General features: G+C 42.7%; 2 protein-coding genes across 3 annotated transcripts; both read left to right on the forward strand.

Moving 5' to 3' along the window:
* The first annotated feature begins 1,055 nt into the window (after positions 1-1,055).
* e2f8 (E2F transcription factor 8) lies at positions 1,056-8,280 on the forward strand. 2 transcript variants are annotated; one of them, XM_030413789.1, is made up of 13 exons: positions 1,056-1,364; positions 2,626-2,877; positions 2,988-3,141; positions 3,452-3,769; positions 4,033-4,194; positions 4,397-4,534; positions 4,713-4,928; positions 5,032-5,113; positions 5,527-5,968; positions 6,106-6,372; positions 6,475-6,610; positions 6,726-7,072; positions 7,482-8,280. In XM_030413789.1, the coding sequence occupies exons 2-13, from the start codon at positions 2,707-2,709 to the stop codon at positions 7,647-7,649; spliced, it is 2,601 nt and encodes an 866-aa protein (XP_030269649.1). In that variant the 5' UTR covers positions 1,056-1,364; positions 2,626-2,706; the 3' UTR covers positions 7,650-8,280. The 2 variants fall into 2 exon arrangements, with proteins under 2 accessions (XP_030269649.1, XP_030269650.1); XM_030413790.1 differs by lacking the exon at positions 1,056-1,364 and adding an exon at positions 2,015-2,138.
* A 2,316-nt stretch (positions 8,281-10,596) lies between these two features.
* csrp3 (cysteine and glycine-rich protein 3 (cardiac LIM protein)) lies at positions 10,597-14,091 on the forward strand. Its single transcript, XM_030415266.1, has 6 exons — positions 10,597-10,725; positions 11,530-11,641; positions 12,639-12,810; positions 13,194-13,323; positions 13,615-13,708; positions 13,802-14,091. The coding sequence occupies exons 1-6, from the start codon at positions 10,642-10,644 to the stop codon at positions 13,873-13,875; spliced, it is 666 nt and encodes a 221-aa protein (XP_030271126.1). The 5' UTR covers positions 10,597-10,641; the 3' UTR covers positions 13,876-14,091.
* The last annotated feature ends 938 nt before the right edge of the window (positions 14,092-15,029 follow it).

Consider the following 15,029-nt stretch of genomic DNA (forward strand, 5'->3'; position numbering starts at 1 on the left):
CATTTTGTCATGCTGCCTACGTCCTCGGGCTACTTTGTTTACAACAGCTTGAGTGTATATTGGTCTCCTTCTCTGTCATCGCTAGGTTATCATTAGGGCAAATGAGATGGTGTCGCAAACCTTAATCTGTCACAGTTTTTAGGTGCTGGTGGAGAGATTACAGAGCCTTTTCCATCCATCCAAGATTCAGCCACCACAAGCCACATGAATCATGTGTTCAAAGTGTTTATGTATTGTTCATGATGCTTTAAATTCATACATGATTTCTTTTTTTTCTTTTTTTGTTTATTTGCTGCTCATAACCACTGAGTCTAGTCAGCATAAGAAGCACATGCCATTTTGGGTGCTGAATTTGGGTGCAGATCACGTTTTGATAGAGGTGGAATATAACTCATTTACAGTTTCGTCATGTTTTCCGCACAAAGGGGTCACCTGATCATATGGTGTCATACAAAAGTGAACAAAATATATGAAATACTTGAACATGCTCTACAAAAGATATGTGCAATTTACGCTGTTAAATATAATGCAATGTACAATGTTTTAATCCATGTTTTAATAATTAAAATAACCAATTCTGTATTAAATGGCCCAACTAAGCTCCATCTTAACCACATATAACAGCAGAATCCTGCCTTTACATCACATGTTCCTTCTCTTACATTTCCAATGCAGCGTCTTTATTTGTTACACAGTATCATTCTACAGTGTGAGTGTGGTGGGCCTGTTAGTTCTGGGTGGTAGATGGTCATTGGGGCCCCAGCAGCAAACTGTTCCCCAGGGACCCCTAAAGAGATAATCCAGCCATATGTCCCCTGCAGGATTACTATAGGCATCCATGATCATGGCAGATTCAGATCTCAATACATGAGCAGTCTGCAAAGGATCACTGTAGAAAATTTATCATCACTTTGGTCTCACACTGAATTAGTTCACCACCATTGCGTCAATCTGGACTACAGATGCGGGGGACATACAGTATCTGATGACCCGGGCCCGCCTGTATCACGCAGGGAGGAAGTGCGGGGTTGGAGCTGGGTTGACGTCAGAGCGCATGCTCCGACTGGGCGGGCCAAATGGTGACGAGTGGTCACCGACACAACTGGGCAAACTTTTCACCACTGTAGAAAAGTTGACCAAGGGGGCCGCCGCCGGGAAAGCAGAAAACTGAGATCTTCACACAGTGTGTATTACTGCGCGACGGGCTCTGACTTGTCTCTGCGTGGAACCTCGAGGTCTCGTATTAAAATCCACGTTTTAGCGCCCGGATTTGCCTTTTTGGAAGTAACGTTTCTGATACCCACAACACATCGCCGTGACGATGGGACGCTTCTTCTAGAGGAGGGCTTGTTTTTCGGATTTGGGTAAGTGTACGTGTATCTGTGCAATCGGTGCAGCTAACGTTTGATCAGAAGTCTTTATTTGTATGTTTGAACTAACAACAGCTTTGGTTTCGGTGTCGCTGGGTTACCGCCTCCTCTGCTTTAACTGCTATACTTGCAGGTCGTGTAACTTATATATGCAACAGTGATTTAATTAAACCAAAGCTGCTGATGTGTGAAACGTTTCTAGATTATCCGGTTTCACTGTGTTTTGTTATGCAAGTTAATTTAAACCCCGAACCTTATCAGACGGCGGGCGGTCGCCGCTGTCTGCATGACAACAAACATTAAGTTTTGGGGGAACTTCGCGCTTTTTACAACGTGTTAACTTAGAAATGAAACCCTCTCCTTGTAGTGAGGATTCAGACTTTGAAACATTGTTTGAAAGTTTAAAGCGAGCTGTCGGCTGGTACCGTACAGACGTTCCGCGCCAAGGATTTCAAAAACAGTTTACCTGCGCGGGACAGTCTTTCGACTTCCGCTACGCTGTCTGGCGCGGCGCTCCCATTGGCTGCTTCCAACAAAAAGGGCGGGACCGCAGCGTACGTTAGGCCCGGCGATTCGTTGGAACGTACGTCAGTTACCGCCAATAAAAAATCTGGTGTTTTGATTAGATTTAAACTGATTTTGTGATTAATCTTAGCATTCGTGAAATGCACGGAGCAATTTAATATCTAACTTAATTGTCGGTACCTAGTTTTTACGCTTGGTTTCTTTTAAATGTTGGTACTCGACAAATATTTCGGCCAAAAAGCGGTAAGACTGTCTGTGAAAATACGTGCTGTAAGAACTTTATGTAGGAGTGATGAATTAATTGATATAGTTGGCTCAGACAATAGCTTTCGACTAACTGGTATAAATTATTGCGGGGAATAACATACGATAAAAACTAGGACAAGGATTTTCAAATGTAACAATGTGAACAAGTTTAGGTTAATGGTTTACTTAGAGGTCAAGGCAAAAATGAAGCTAAATTAAAAGTGTATTTGAAGATTTTTAAAGCTATTAAAACTATCTTGACATCGCTCCTTAAATGAATGTCATTTATCAGGAGGATTAGCCAATATAATCCATATTATATTCCTATGATAAGATGGAAAATATACGGAATGTAATATATAATGGAAAATCTAATTGGAGAGCTTGAATCTGTTTCTCTCATCGCTTATTCACTTTTTTTGTCATGAAGCCAGAAATACCTCAGTAGAAATGATGGTGTTTTATCTCCCCCCCCCCCCTCTAGGATGATGGCTTTGTAGCACCAGCAAATACTCAGAGGAAATTATTTGCTTAGTGTGCAGTGTTAACGAAGAACCATCCAACCATGGGTCCCCTCACTACACCTAAAAAAGGAAGGGAAGCAGGTTCAGTTGATCCCTGGACACCCACCTCCAACCTTAAAATGCTCATCAGTGCAGCTAGTCCAGACATCAGGAACAGGGAGAAGGAGCTGTGCATGGACAACGATGGACGGGAGGGTGTCGACCCTACACAGGTACAAAAAAAAAAAAAAAAGAAGCAACCTAGCACTAAAACAGGATATACTATTTGATAGGTTCAAATTAACTAATTTCTTATTTGTTGATTTCTATCATCTTCCCGTAGGACACTGACAATGGAGAAGAGTCTGAGAAATGGATCAGCAGGAAAGACAAGAGTCTTGGTTTGCTCTGTCATAAATTTCTCTCGCGCTACCCAGACTGCCCGAACCCGGCCCTCAACAACGACATCTGCCTGGATGATGTGGCCACTGAGCTCAGTATGTCTGCTAACAATTTTTTGCCATCTTAACAAATTCAATTACACAATATCCAATCACAGTGAATGCCATATACCTGATAGCTTTTGGTTGCTTTCATTACATAACCACTTTGTATATGTATTCTTGTTTCAATGGTCAGTTGATATGATACCACTAGTAATCATGAAGTAATGTTGTTTGTCTGTTTTATTCTCATATGACTTATTGCTGTTGGTTCGAATTTCTTTAATGCGATCAGCTCTTTTACTGATAATGATACCCGTTGATGTATTAACTTGAGGCAATTTCTCATGTGTTTTCCGTACAGATGTAGAACGCAGGCGCATCTACGACATCATGAACGTGCTGGAGAGCCTCCACATGGTGAGCCGCTCGGCCAAGAATCGCTACACGTGGCACGGCCGGAGCAAACTGGCCCAGACTCTGGCCATTTTAAAGCAGGTGGGCGAGGAGCACCGGTACGGCCAGCAGATGCAACAGATCCGGCAGCGTCTCCTGGATAAGGAGTTTGAGTTTGACGGGGAGGAGAAGGAGAACAAGGAGGTGGTGGTGGACCCAGACAGCGGGGAGCAGGGCCAGAGGGAGCTCTTCTTTGTGGAGCTTCCAGGAGTAGAGTTCAAAGCAGGTGATAATCTGGAGTCCTGTTAGATTTTAGACCCAAACAGGTTCTACATACTGTATTGGAAGAAGGTGCTAGAGCCTATCTCTTTTAGGCTTTTCGGTTAATCCTGGGTATAACAAGCAATAATGGTCTTTGAAAAAATATTTACTGACCCTCCTGAACAAAAAGTCATACAAATGTTCTGGAACTCAGTCTGTTTATAGTAACTATTTCTTGGTTTAATGTACAATAATCAGATTTCCTAAGTTCCTGTTTGTCTTGTCCAGCCTCTGTTAACAGTCGGAAGGACAAATCTCTGAGGGTGATGAGCCAGAAGTTTGTCATGCTCTTCCTGGTGTCTAATCCCCGGGTTGTCAGTTTGGATGTGGCCGCCAAGATTCTGATCGGAGAGGACCAGGGTGCAGATCAAGACAAGAACAAGTTCAAGAGTGAGTACTGAGCCCCAGATAGAGTTTACGCTCATCTTGAAGAGCAGCTGACTTGAGGCTGTTTCAGTGCCAATATGTTCAATGTGTTTTTTCATGCAGTGTTTTAATATTGGGTGGTAGATGTTAATAGTGTGGAAGGCGTGGAGACATGCACAGATGACCTCAGTACGTATAATCTTGCTGTTTGCTCATGTGTTTGCAGCCAAAGTGCGGCGGCTGTATGATATAGCTAACGTGCTCCGGAGCCTGAAGCTCATCGAGAAAGTCCACGTGACAGCAGAGCGGGGGAGGAAACCAGCCTTCGAATGGGTCGGCCCAGAAGAATTCCCACAAGTCAAAGGTATCACCGGACTTCTTTTCCCATTTTAGTTAGGTTCGGTTCAGTGTTTGGAGGAATTTTGGACATGGTTAAAACAATTTTTAGGGGTTGAAATATATTAAAAACTAGTTGCCAGAGTTGCTGATAAGTGTGTTCAAAATATTACCTCAGTTGGCTAAACATTACATTTATGTTTCAGACCTGGAAGACTCCACATCTGAATGCCAATCCAAGAATAAAGGCATCCTGGAGTCCCGTTCATCTGTAGAAAACTGTGCCAAAAAACTCTTTTCGTCACCTGGAGCTAAACGCAGCTTCACCCGACACCCCTCCCTCATAAAGCTGGCCAAGAGCATTCAGGAAGATCGCCGCAAGATCAACTCAGCCCCCAGCAGTCCTGTCAAGAGTTCTCTCAGTGAGTATAGAACATGTTTCTTCATACAAGGTTACTATTGTGTCGTTTGTTTACTAATGAAGTGATGACATTGATGTTAAATTTTGTCTTCTTTTGTCTTCAGGCGATTCATCAAACAGTGACTTCCCTAACAAAATGGCCCAACTTGCTGCCATTTGTAAGATCCAACTTGACCAGGAGTCAGGGTAAGTTTAGTTCCATTTACACTGTAATTCATAACTGTTTAGGATTCTATAAATCCAATCTGCTGCATTTGTCTATTAGTGGCGCTGATGAGGCTGGTAAGAATGCTGCCGTCTATACAGTACTGTATGTAAAGCTTCCAGGAGCAGCATGACTTGCTTTTAGTCAAGAAACCACAAAACCAACTGCAAACTTGAATAAGAAAAAGATGATCTGACCAAATTTAGCCTTAAATTGGTTTGAAATGATCTTGAACAGGTCTTCAAAAGCATAAATCTGAAGTGTCTAATACCTGTAGATGACCCAAATCTAGAACAAGAGAATATAAGCCAAGGTCAGCTCCCAACCACAGTTTTAATTAAAAGGTTGTTGTAGATTTACAGAGCGTTAAATGAGCACCCTGCGTCTGTTCCAGGACTGGACCTAAACATCAAAAACCTGCTGCTGTGAGGGTAGAGCCGACCTCTGGTTCAATGGAGCCACCTCAGGCACCGTCACTAACCCCGACCCAGGAGCCTGGAGTCAACACTACTGTTCACCTCACCTCACACACCCCGCTGGCGGCGCTGCCTGCGGGCTCTGTCGCATACATCCCTGCACAGTGTTCATCCCTGATCCCTGTGTTGTTACCGCAGCAGCGAGGGGGCGGGCCCTACGCTGTGTATTTGCAGCCTTCTTCCCCTAGGCCGAACCCTCTGGCCAGGCCGCAGCCATCCAGCTTTGCTGTGCGCTCTATGACCTTTGAGGATAAGACTGGGCAGAGCCCGACGGGCCAGTATTCGCTTAAGCGGCTGCATTCAGATTCAGTCTCAGAGAGCAGCCCTTCCAAAGCCAAGAGGACGGACCCCAACTTTAAGGTAAAAAAAGAAAATGAATAAACTATATGCATGGTAAATTTATAGAAGTGGTAGATTTATAGAGTGATGGAGGAAAGTTTTTCTTACCTAAAACGTATTAAAATGCATTCCTCACTCTTCTAATTGGCCCCCTGTAGGACACCTCTCCAAAGCTGTGTGAGATCCTGCAGGCCCGCCTGAAGGCCCATCGTGCCAGTCAGCTCTCAAGCCGGCCCTCGCCTCGCGCCCTCCACCTGGACCCGGAGTTTGTCAACACCCCTGGTGGTGCTGCAGTCACTCAGACACTAGAGCAGAGCTTGGAGACCTTCCTGGACAGAGAGGACAAGACGGCAAACTCTGACAGTGAGGCAGGGCTAACACCGGTTAGAGCTGTGCCCCTAACACCAGGACAACTCAACACAGAGGTAAAAACACTGACTTGGCTTCAACTAAAAGCAGAAACGCTTTTAAAACTTTGTGTAAGTCGATTCAACAGCAGTTCATGACATTTATTTCTCTGCCTCCAGACTTTAGTACCGGCTGGATACCTCATCCCAATCTCCCAGCAGTCCTTCATCAGCGACAAGGAAGTTCAAGTTTCATGGAGAGAAAGCAACAAGGCTTCAACTCAAACTTACAACATTTACCAGACGCCAACCGCAGGTAAATATGTCCCCAAATGTCTTAAAATATGTCAAATTACTTTTAAAAACCGCAGATTACAGTAAAGGTCCGACCTTAATGGAGGAACTGAATCATTTTATTTTGTCGTAAACAGGCTCCAGACCTTCCCTGGCCCAGGAGATCACTCCCACCAGCATCCGCCTTAACAAACCTGCTACTGCCTCGCCACATGTCCTTCAGCAGGCCCACCGCCTTAACAGTCCAAGTCCTGCCATCCTCAACTTCACCCTGCAGAACCTGGGTCTGATCTCAGGCTCCAGCCCAGGAAACAGCTTCACTGTCCCCCAGACTCCAGAGTGTGCCAGCAACACCCTACACAGCCCGCTGCCAGGCCCGCTGGCTCTGCAGCAGAGGGGCATGGTCTTCATCAAGCCTGTGTCCCCTGTGCCAATCCAGCAGTCTGTAAACGGGCAACCAGTGGCTCTGTTCAGTGTGCAACAGGTAGGGAACAAACTGTTTTAGTTCTTCTGTTGATTCTGGAGGAGCTTTGTCAGAAATGCCACTTGAGTAATAGTACTTACAGGTTCAGAGGTAATATCCCTTTAACTCGTAGTGCCACGACTTTATGGAAGTGAAATACTAAATGCTCTTTTATGTTAGACATCAACTTGATAAGATGACAAGTTGACTGAAACATGTGACAAAGGGTTCAGTTTTGAAATTAATTCATTTGTGGATAGTTATGTATTGAAATTTTGAGTAATTTGTATCTACAAGCAGTTTTCACGAGGACTGTTTGTTTGGAAGAAAGTAGTTCCAGGTTATTTTGGTCCATATTAATCTTATTTATTCGTTTATAAGTAACACCCCTCTGAATTTAGAGACTAACTGACCGCTGTCTCTTGTCCAGCCTCTGATGACCACCCCCAAAGGCGGCGGGCTCCCCCAGCACAGCTTCTTCCACACACCGGTACAACTCTCCCCTCTGGCTGCCATGGTAACCACCGGTGGACACCTGGCCCCCAAAACTGTTTACATCCCTCAGAGGAAGCTGGACGTTGCCACTGAGGACTCCTGAAGGGATTCCTGTGTGTGTATGTGTGTGTGTGCTTGGGTGTTTGTGTTGTGGGTGTCTTTTTATTTTCTGTCGGTTTATCATTTTACAGTCTTCATTACCTCTGAACCTTTCACAGCGGACTCACTGCCTCCACTCAAAGGCCGCTCTAAAAATAGCTGCAGTGCAGACTTCGACTGTGTCCCAGTGGACACGTGGGAACTTGATTTCTAAGCAAGTTCAGCAGATACTCATGAACACTATTGTCATGCTGGTAGGATTTAAGTTGCAAAATCTAATGGAGGGACTTTTGATTTCTTTCTTTTGTTTGTCTTTAGTTACATCACACAACCATCTTTTTTTCTTTAAATTACCAAGAGTCGTAAGTCAGACGCATGTTTTTTGACTGAAAGATGAGTTTGATTGGCAACATTGTTAATTGATCATTTTGTTAAATGATCTTTGCACATATGTACATGTTAACTGTTACTCCTGTTCAAATGCAATTGTCAAGAAATGTGAATATGTGATTCATTTTAAGACTAATCAGACATTTTGATGAGTTTAATTTATAAGGAAATTGCCTTCATGTTTGATGTCCTGCTAAATGTAAAATGTTAATTGAATTTTAAAACAATACATTTTTGTAAGAACATCGTGTGGCATTCATGTGTGTTTGTGAGTCGACAGTGATACTCCTTTAGAACTATTGGATCGTTACGAGTGCAGACATATACAGCTGCTACTAAAGAGGGCTTTTGATATAGAGTAACTGGTTGTATAGTCAGCGAAACAACATCTCCAGATTGCTTGTTTTGTCTAAATATTGGCGAAAACTCAAACGTACTCAGTTTACAGGGATACAAACAGAGAAAGCTTTGAATTGTATTATGGGAAACGGGACAGAAAATGTCTTGCCCTTGATAAAAGACTGAAATTATCAATTGATTATCAAGATTATACTTCATTTTTATTGTCCATCAACTAATCAAATGATTGTTACTTACTAATGAAAGTCTTGCATTCAAGCCATTGCCAAACAAGGTCATGATTTGCTGATGAAGCCTATTGCTGCCAGAGTATTTTAGTAAGGTGTCTGTGGAGACACCCTGCACAGACACATGTTGCCGTAGTATTTGTCAAATTTTTAGACCTGAAGAGAGGAGCTGCAACTGCAGCTATTGAGCAGCTATGGCAGAGAAACCTAACTGCCCCAAGGGGGAGACAAAAGCTCCACTAATGCTGATATAGATGTACCATAAGGGCCAATAAGCTACGAGATAATGCATCTAGAATAAAGACATTATGAAGACAATGTGAAAGGCATGCCTCCTGTGGTAAACCTACAGAGAAATATCCCCTGAACCTGCAGCTCCCCTTGGCTTTACTGGGCTTCATTTGGAGTTCCAGCTCACTGTTTAGCTGTCCGGAACACAACTTCACTGTTTTGTCATTGGTGGTGCTCTTCTGTGGCAGGCAGCTGTTTTCAGTCAAAAATCTCCAAAAACCCAGGACGAAAAGTTTAGAATGGCAGCTGATTGGCACTAATGCAAGTCGTGCAAAGTCTGACAAGTTGCACTTTGACTGTACCTCAAGGTGATTAAACTGTCAGTGCACCACTGAAATAAAGGCGTGGCCTTTGGAAATGTAGTTGGTTTGGATCTTTGCAGTTAAATGTGTGGTAATTTGTCAGTACATATTAAAGATAACACAACTGTAGCACATTGATAAACTGGTGACCGTGCCGCGCAGTGCATGCAAACTGAGTTAACAAGCTAAATAAAGCAACGCGACACAGCAAACCAACTTAAAACAGTCTCCATAATTCCTGATTGAAACACTGTAGAAACAGAAACACAACTTGCATCATGATCATGCACGCAGTGGTGTATAAACTGAGAGTGTGCTCTGCTGCCCTGCAAACACGACTGCTAATGAACCAGCTCGTTAAGGCAGTGGTCAGGACGTGTAAGTCTGGCCTTAATTATCCACAATGTCTCTAACTGTTGCTCATCTTAATCAGCTGACTGGACTTTTAGCATTGGTCTGAAATTTCAATACACATTTGCTGGTTCGCACAATTCTATTTTCTATAGTATATTTCAATTGATATTCACTGAATATCTCACTGGAACGTCCTTATCCAAAACACATTCTCAGTATTTCTTGAGGACTCAGCTGATTGGAGAATACCACTTGCTAATCTTGACCTCTTGAGTTTAAGAGGGAGATGTCTTTCTGAATGTTAATGTCCGTATGAACTGTTGGACGAAACAGACGTGTGGGTGGTGATTAAGAGGTCTGGAAACAGGCTGTTTTCCCACAGTGTTATTTGATTTCTGCGTGATTTGATTTGAATTTAGCATGAATTGTCCCCAAATGGCCTTATTACTGGGGCCTTTCTCCACATGTTTCATCCACCCAAGCAACTCATTTTGTTTTTTTCTGGCATGTCGGGAGCATCACAGAGTCACCAGTGTAAACTGCTGGGATGATGTGTTTCACTTGCTAATCAGGTCATTGTGTTTTTGGCTGCTTTTCTAACACTAGACCATGAGCGACAAGCTTAACCATACCACTCTAGAGACTGCAGCCTCCATGATGAGTCATTCTTCCCAAAAAATCAAATTCCGTAAAGTTTTATTTCAGCTGCATCGTTCTTTGTACCAAAGTAGGAAATGTAACACTTTTCCTGCTCATCAAGCGAGTGCCATGAAAAATCAATACAGGAATCCAAAGGGGGGAAAAAAACAAACCGAAAAGTAGCGTAGCTCAAAAACATATTCAGGTGCGTAGCTGTCATTAACATGCTTTGAGTTCCCTTAATTTCTATACATTATCATGTAACATGGCCCCTGCATGCAGCTGTCACATGGCTGTGGGTCCAGAACAAATGTGCGAGGGGCTGATGTTCAGGCCTCTTTCAGCCTGTGATGAAGGGTCAGAGGGCTTTGCTCTGTCACGAGTTATTTTAGGAGGATAGTTTCATCGAAGCGTCACCGGTGGCCCGCGAGTGATGGAGAGATGGACGGTATTTAAACTGCCCAGGAGAGTTCACTGCCACGCTTTAGGACCGAAGCACACAAGGCTTGGATTCAAGGTAGGACTCATTTCCTCAAAGCTTCTTGTTAGAAGTCGAGCTCTTTGTTGTGACACAGGGGCGACGTGTTGTTTTCTGATTTGAAGTTTAACTCATTCTAGTTTTTTTCACAGGTGGAATTGTATTCACTGTATTAGACTTTTGTTATTGTTTTACATGAATATAAACATCAAGAGACACTTTTCTGTGAGACTGCCCGGTCATTCTCGGAAAAAAATCAGAAACTCCACGTTTGATGGCGAGGCAGCACGGCTTTTTGTCTGTGTGATGTCTCAGTGAAGCCTCTATTCTTGGAACATCACATACCAGTCCTGTGAGGTGGTGTTCAGCCTCTGATATGAGTGGAAACTGGCATGGCAGTGAAAAGGTCAGAAGGGCAGGACCGACACATCGTCAGGGACGATGGAGTCGAAGCGAGATGAAAAACCAACAAAACTGACCAGGAAATTTGAGTAAAACGGTGAAAGAGTCAACTGTGTTTTTGTGTTATGTGAACATTTGCAGTTATTCTCTGTTTTACATCATTTTAAACTGAATATATTTGAGGTTTGGCCTCGTGGGGCTCGCTTTAGTCAGACAAAGCAAGCAATATAAAGGCGCCATGTTTGCAGGGAAATAATTAAAGACACGTTTCCCCTAAAACAACTCATGTAGCTGAGAAAATAATGTTCCAAGTAATCATTCATTAGACTCTAAATAACTATTTAGGGTGTAATCTTTTTACATTTGAGACATTTATAGACGGATTAAAGTTGAGTAGTTGATTGGTTTGCGGTTCTGAGGTTGTTTTTCTGTTCCCCTAAGATGCCAAACTGGGGAGGAGGTGCCAAGTGTGCAGCCTGCGAGAAGACGGCGTACCATGCAGAGGAGATCCAGTGTAACGGGAGGAGCTTCCATAAGACCTGTTTCATCTGCAGTGAGCGGACGCCTTTATTTCTTCTCTTCACCGGTCCATCAGGGAGAGTGTCAGGGTGGATCGGCAGAGTCACGCTTCTGAGATGTTTAACGCTCCATGCTTCAGCGTGTCTTTTCTTTCTTTCCTTTTCTTACGACTTGTTTTTGCTTTTCCCACTTTTTCCCTTCTTTTTCTCTCTTGCAAACTGTTTTCTTTATTCCCTCCTTCTTTTCTTACTTGCTTCCTTTCTTGCGTGTCTCCCTCCTTCGTTACTTTCTTCCTTGAGTCTCTCCCCCCTCAAAGATCGAGGAGGGAGAGACTCAAGGAGATTGAAGATTGTTCCTTGAATCATTCCTGTCTTTCTTGCCTCATTTCATCTTAATTTCACCTCTTTCTCTATATTCATCTCACTTGTTCTAATCTTCACTCTGCTCCTGTTGCTCTTTTGTTTTTGTTTTCTTACAAATTAGCCAGCACTTTACCATGTTCTCTCATTAATCGCTCACTTTTTCGCCCTTAATCCATCCTTTTCTCATGTAACATATTCTAGTAAATAAATCTCTGCTCTCTGGCTTGTTGGTGTCAATGCATGTCAGTTGCGGCCCTGTTGTCATACAGCCAATCTAGGTCTAATCCTGGTACTTGGATTGGACACCTAATATGTGTTTGCTGTTGTCCGCACAAACACACTCTGCAGTTGGCTGGACGTAAATCTGTGGGACTGCTGGACTGTTCCAGTGGGAGCTCTGAGAGGCCTCTGCGATAAGCTCATCCATCTGCTAAGTGTTCATCTTTACTCAAACATTCATCCAACACTTTCCTCCTCGCCTATAAATAGTGAACACAAGACATCTGGCCTTGTGTAACGCCACTGTTGACTGATAAAACAAGCTAGGTGGGAGCTTTATTTAACCTCCATTACTCCACCATGACACTCCAGAGTCTGGACGATCTGATTTTTTTTACACAGCCAAACACAACTGGTTGAAATGATCTAAATGTTTGTGTTTTCGCACAGTGAGCTGCAGGAAAGGGCTGGACAGCACCACGGTCGCAGCGCACGAGTCTGAGATTTACTGCAAGTCCTGTTACGGCAAGAAGTATGGGCCAAAAGGCTACGGATATGGGCAAGGAGCTGGAGCTCTGAGCTCTGATCCTCCTGGAGAGAACGCAGACCTGCAGCCTCAGAGGTACGTGTTCATTAAAGGGTCATTTCACCCAAATCACATATAAAACATGAGATGTACTGAGCAATATAGTAGCCCCTTCATCTTAATTTGGGGGGATTTGAGTGAACTGACCGTTTGATTGTTTGGAAGTTCATTTCACCATACATCAGCATGATGAAGGTTCCTGTCTGAAACAGCTACAGAAGCAAGCAAGATATGAGCGACTTTTGTAATTCTTCTGGGACTCACAGAAGAATTACACTTTGGTGAATACATAAAAGAGTATCTGCTGTCAGTTGGTTAAAAACAGAAAAAAAATAAGCTACAGGTCAGAAAGTCAAACACCAATGATCAGAAATATCATCACGTATTGTTTCTATTTTTTCTTTTCTATTTCGTTCTAGCTCCAAACCACAACCAGCTGCTTCAAACGCCACTGCCAGTAAGTTTTCCCAGAAGTTTGGAAGTTCAGATCGATGCCCTCGCTGCTCCAAAGCTGTGTATGCAGCAGAGAAGGTGATGGGAGCAGGGAAGGTAAGGACCGGCCAGAGACACTCTGATTCATCACTGGCTTTTATTTTAATGCAATTTTGTTTATTTTATTCTATCTTATGTCCACACATTTGAAAAGGCACAATTTTTAATATGAATTTGGTTCCACTTGCTTTCATGCTGCTTCAGGTTTGACAGTGCAGCAACACTTCTGTAAAGACCTTGTCCCCTAGACGGCTCTGTTTTTCTCTATTCTTTTAATTATCAATAACTCTACGTGTGTGTGTGTGTGTGTGTGTGTGTGTGTGTGTGTGTGTGTGTGCATGTGTGTAGCCCTGGCATAAAACCTGTTTCCGTTGCGCCCTGTGTGGTAAAAGTCTGGAGTCGACTACAGTGACAGACAAGGATGGAGAGATTTACTGTAAAGGTACACACACACACACACAAACACACACACACAGAAAATGCACAGTAATATAGAAAAAATTAACTCAACATGGTTTTCTAATTCTCTCTTCAGTCTGCTACGCCAAAAACTTTGGCCCGAAAGGATTTGGACTGGGGAACGAAGCCATGTTGGAGGAACGACAGTGAGCGTTTTGTGTTCTTGTGGTCACGTCACATGGCAGCTGTTACTGTGGAGACTCAGCCTTTACCTTCAGACTGGATGATGTAAAAGAGCATATATCAAACAGCAGGGCCGAGCAATACTTTACGGTCAAGATTATCTTGAACATTTGGGTAACATTTTGAATAATACTTAATTGTTGATTTTGAGTATGAAATAAAATAACTTTTGAAATGTGAAAATGGAAAGAGATTTTTTTTATGAATGAAGGGAGAGAGGAAAAAGAGAATTTAAAATACAAGCTGGGTTACATTTTTTGTACATCACATACAGGATTGAGCTGGACTGCTACAGACTCATTATTTGACTATGTCCCTGATTTTAGATGCTTTTGTTTGTATTATTAATTATAGTTGATGATGTTTACAACTGCACAAAGACTCGCCCGACCCTGTTTATGAGTCAATTAACTTATTTCCATCAGTTACTTCCTGCTGTGAGGAGACAATTCGCAGAGCCTCATCTTGTTTAAGTCAATTATTAATAGAATTGATTTGCATTCATAAATATTCTGTGCAATAATTAATTCGAATAATCAAGGCAACAAGCGATTAACACATGGAATGAGTTGATTTCTCCCAAACAATTATGTGTGAGCAGCCGTGCAGAGCAGGCTGGGATGAGACGTCTCTGTCAGACTAATATCACAGCCGGTATTCGATTCACTCTATTAATTTAGAAGAGATGACGACACAGAGGAATTTTTTTCCCCCTTTTTTTTAAAAGGTCCCTCCAACAGAGGATTCTGTTCATTGCACTGTGTGCGCCTCTTAGTTATCAATAACAACCTGCAGACACTTTCATCACAGTGGCTGCCTTATATCATCAGAAGGATTTTCCAGGGGCAGACAGTTTTTCCCCGGGACTAAATGGCAATGCAGTATGGAGAAGTAAACATGCCACAATAAAAAGCTTGATAGAAAAGTTTTAATTGGCTTCTCTACTTATCAACCCTTCTATTCTTGTGCTTATCTTTTATCATTTTTAAATAGATTTAAGTATTCATTCCTGAATTGATTTCTGTATTCTCTTCCCTTTGTAATATGCAAAATAAAACATAATTACATATACATAAGTGAATACATTTATACAGAAGCCAATCAAAACAGAAACTGCAATT

Source organism: Sparus aurata, chromosome 4, assembly GCF_900880675.1.
Source record: "Sparus aurata chromosome 4, fSpaAur1.1, whole genome shotgun sequence".
Classification (NCBI taxonomy): domain Eukaryota; kingdom Metazoa; phylum Chordata; class Actinopteri; order Spariformes; family Sparidae; genus Sparus; species Sparus aurata.

What these genes read in the sequence shown, in the direction of transcription:
- e2f8 (XM_030413789.1), top strand. Translation starts at nt 2,707, where the DNA reads ATGGGTCCCCTCACTACACCTAAAAAAGGAAGGGAAGCAGGTTCAGTT. An exon ending in TCCTGTCAAGAGTTCTCTCA is followed by an intron (nt 4,929 to 5,031) that starts GTGAGTATAGAA and finishes TTTTGTCTTCAG; the next exon opens with GCGATTCATCAAACAGTGAC. An exon ending in TTACCAGACGCCAACCGCAG is followed by an intron (nt 6,611 to 6,725) that starts GTAAATATGTCC and finishes TGTCGTAAACAG; the next exon opens with GCTCCAGACCTTCCCTGGCC.
- csrp3 (XM_030415266.1), top strand. Translation starts at nt 10,642, where the DNA reads ATGGAGAGATGGACGGTATTTAAACTGCCCAGGAGAGTTCACTGCCAC. An exon ending in GCAGACCTGCAGCCTCAGAG is followed by an intron (nt 12,811 to 13,193) that starts GTACGTGTTCAT and finishes ATTTCGTTCTAG; the next exon opens with CTCCAAACCACAACCAGCTG. An exon ending in AGGTGATGGGAGCAGGGAAG is followed by an intron (nt 13,324 to 13,614) that starts GTAAGGACCGGC and finishes GCATGTGTGTAG; the next exon opens with CCCTGGCATAAAACCTGTTT.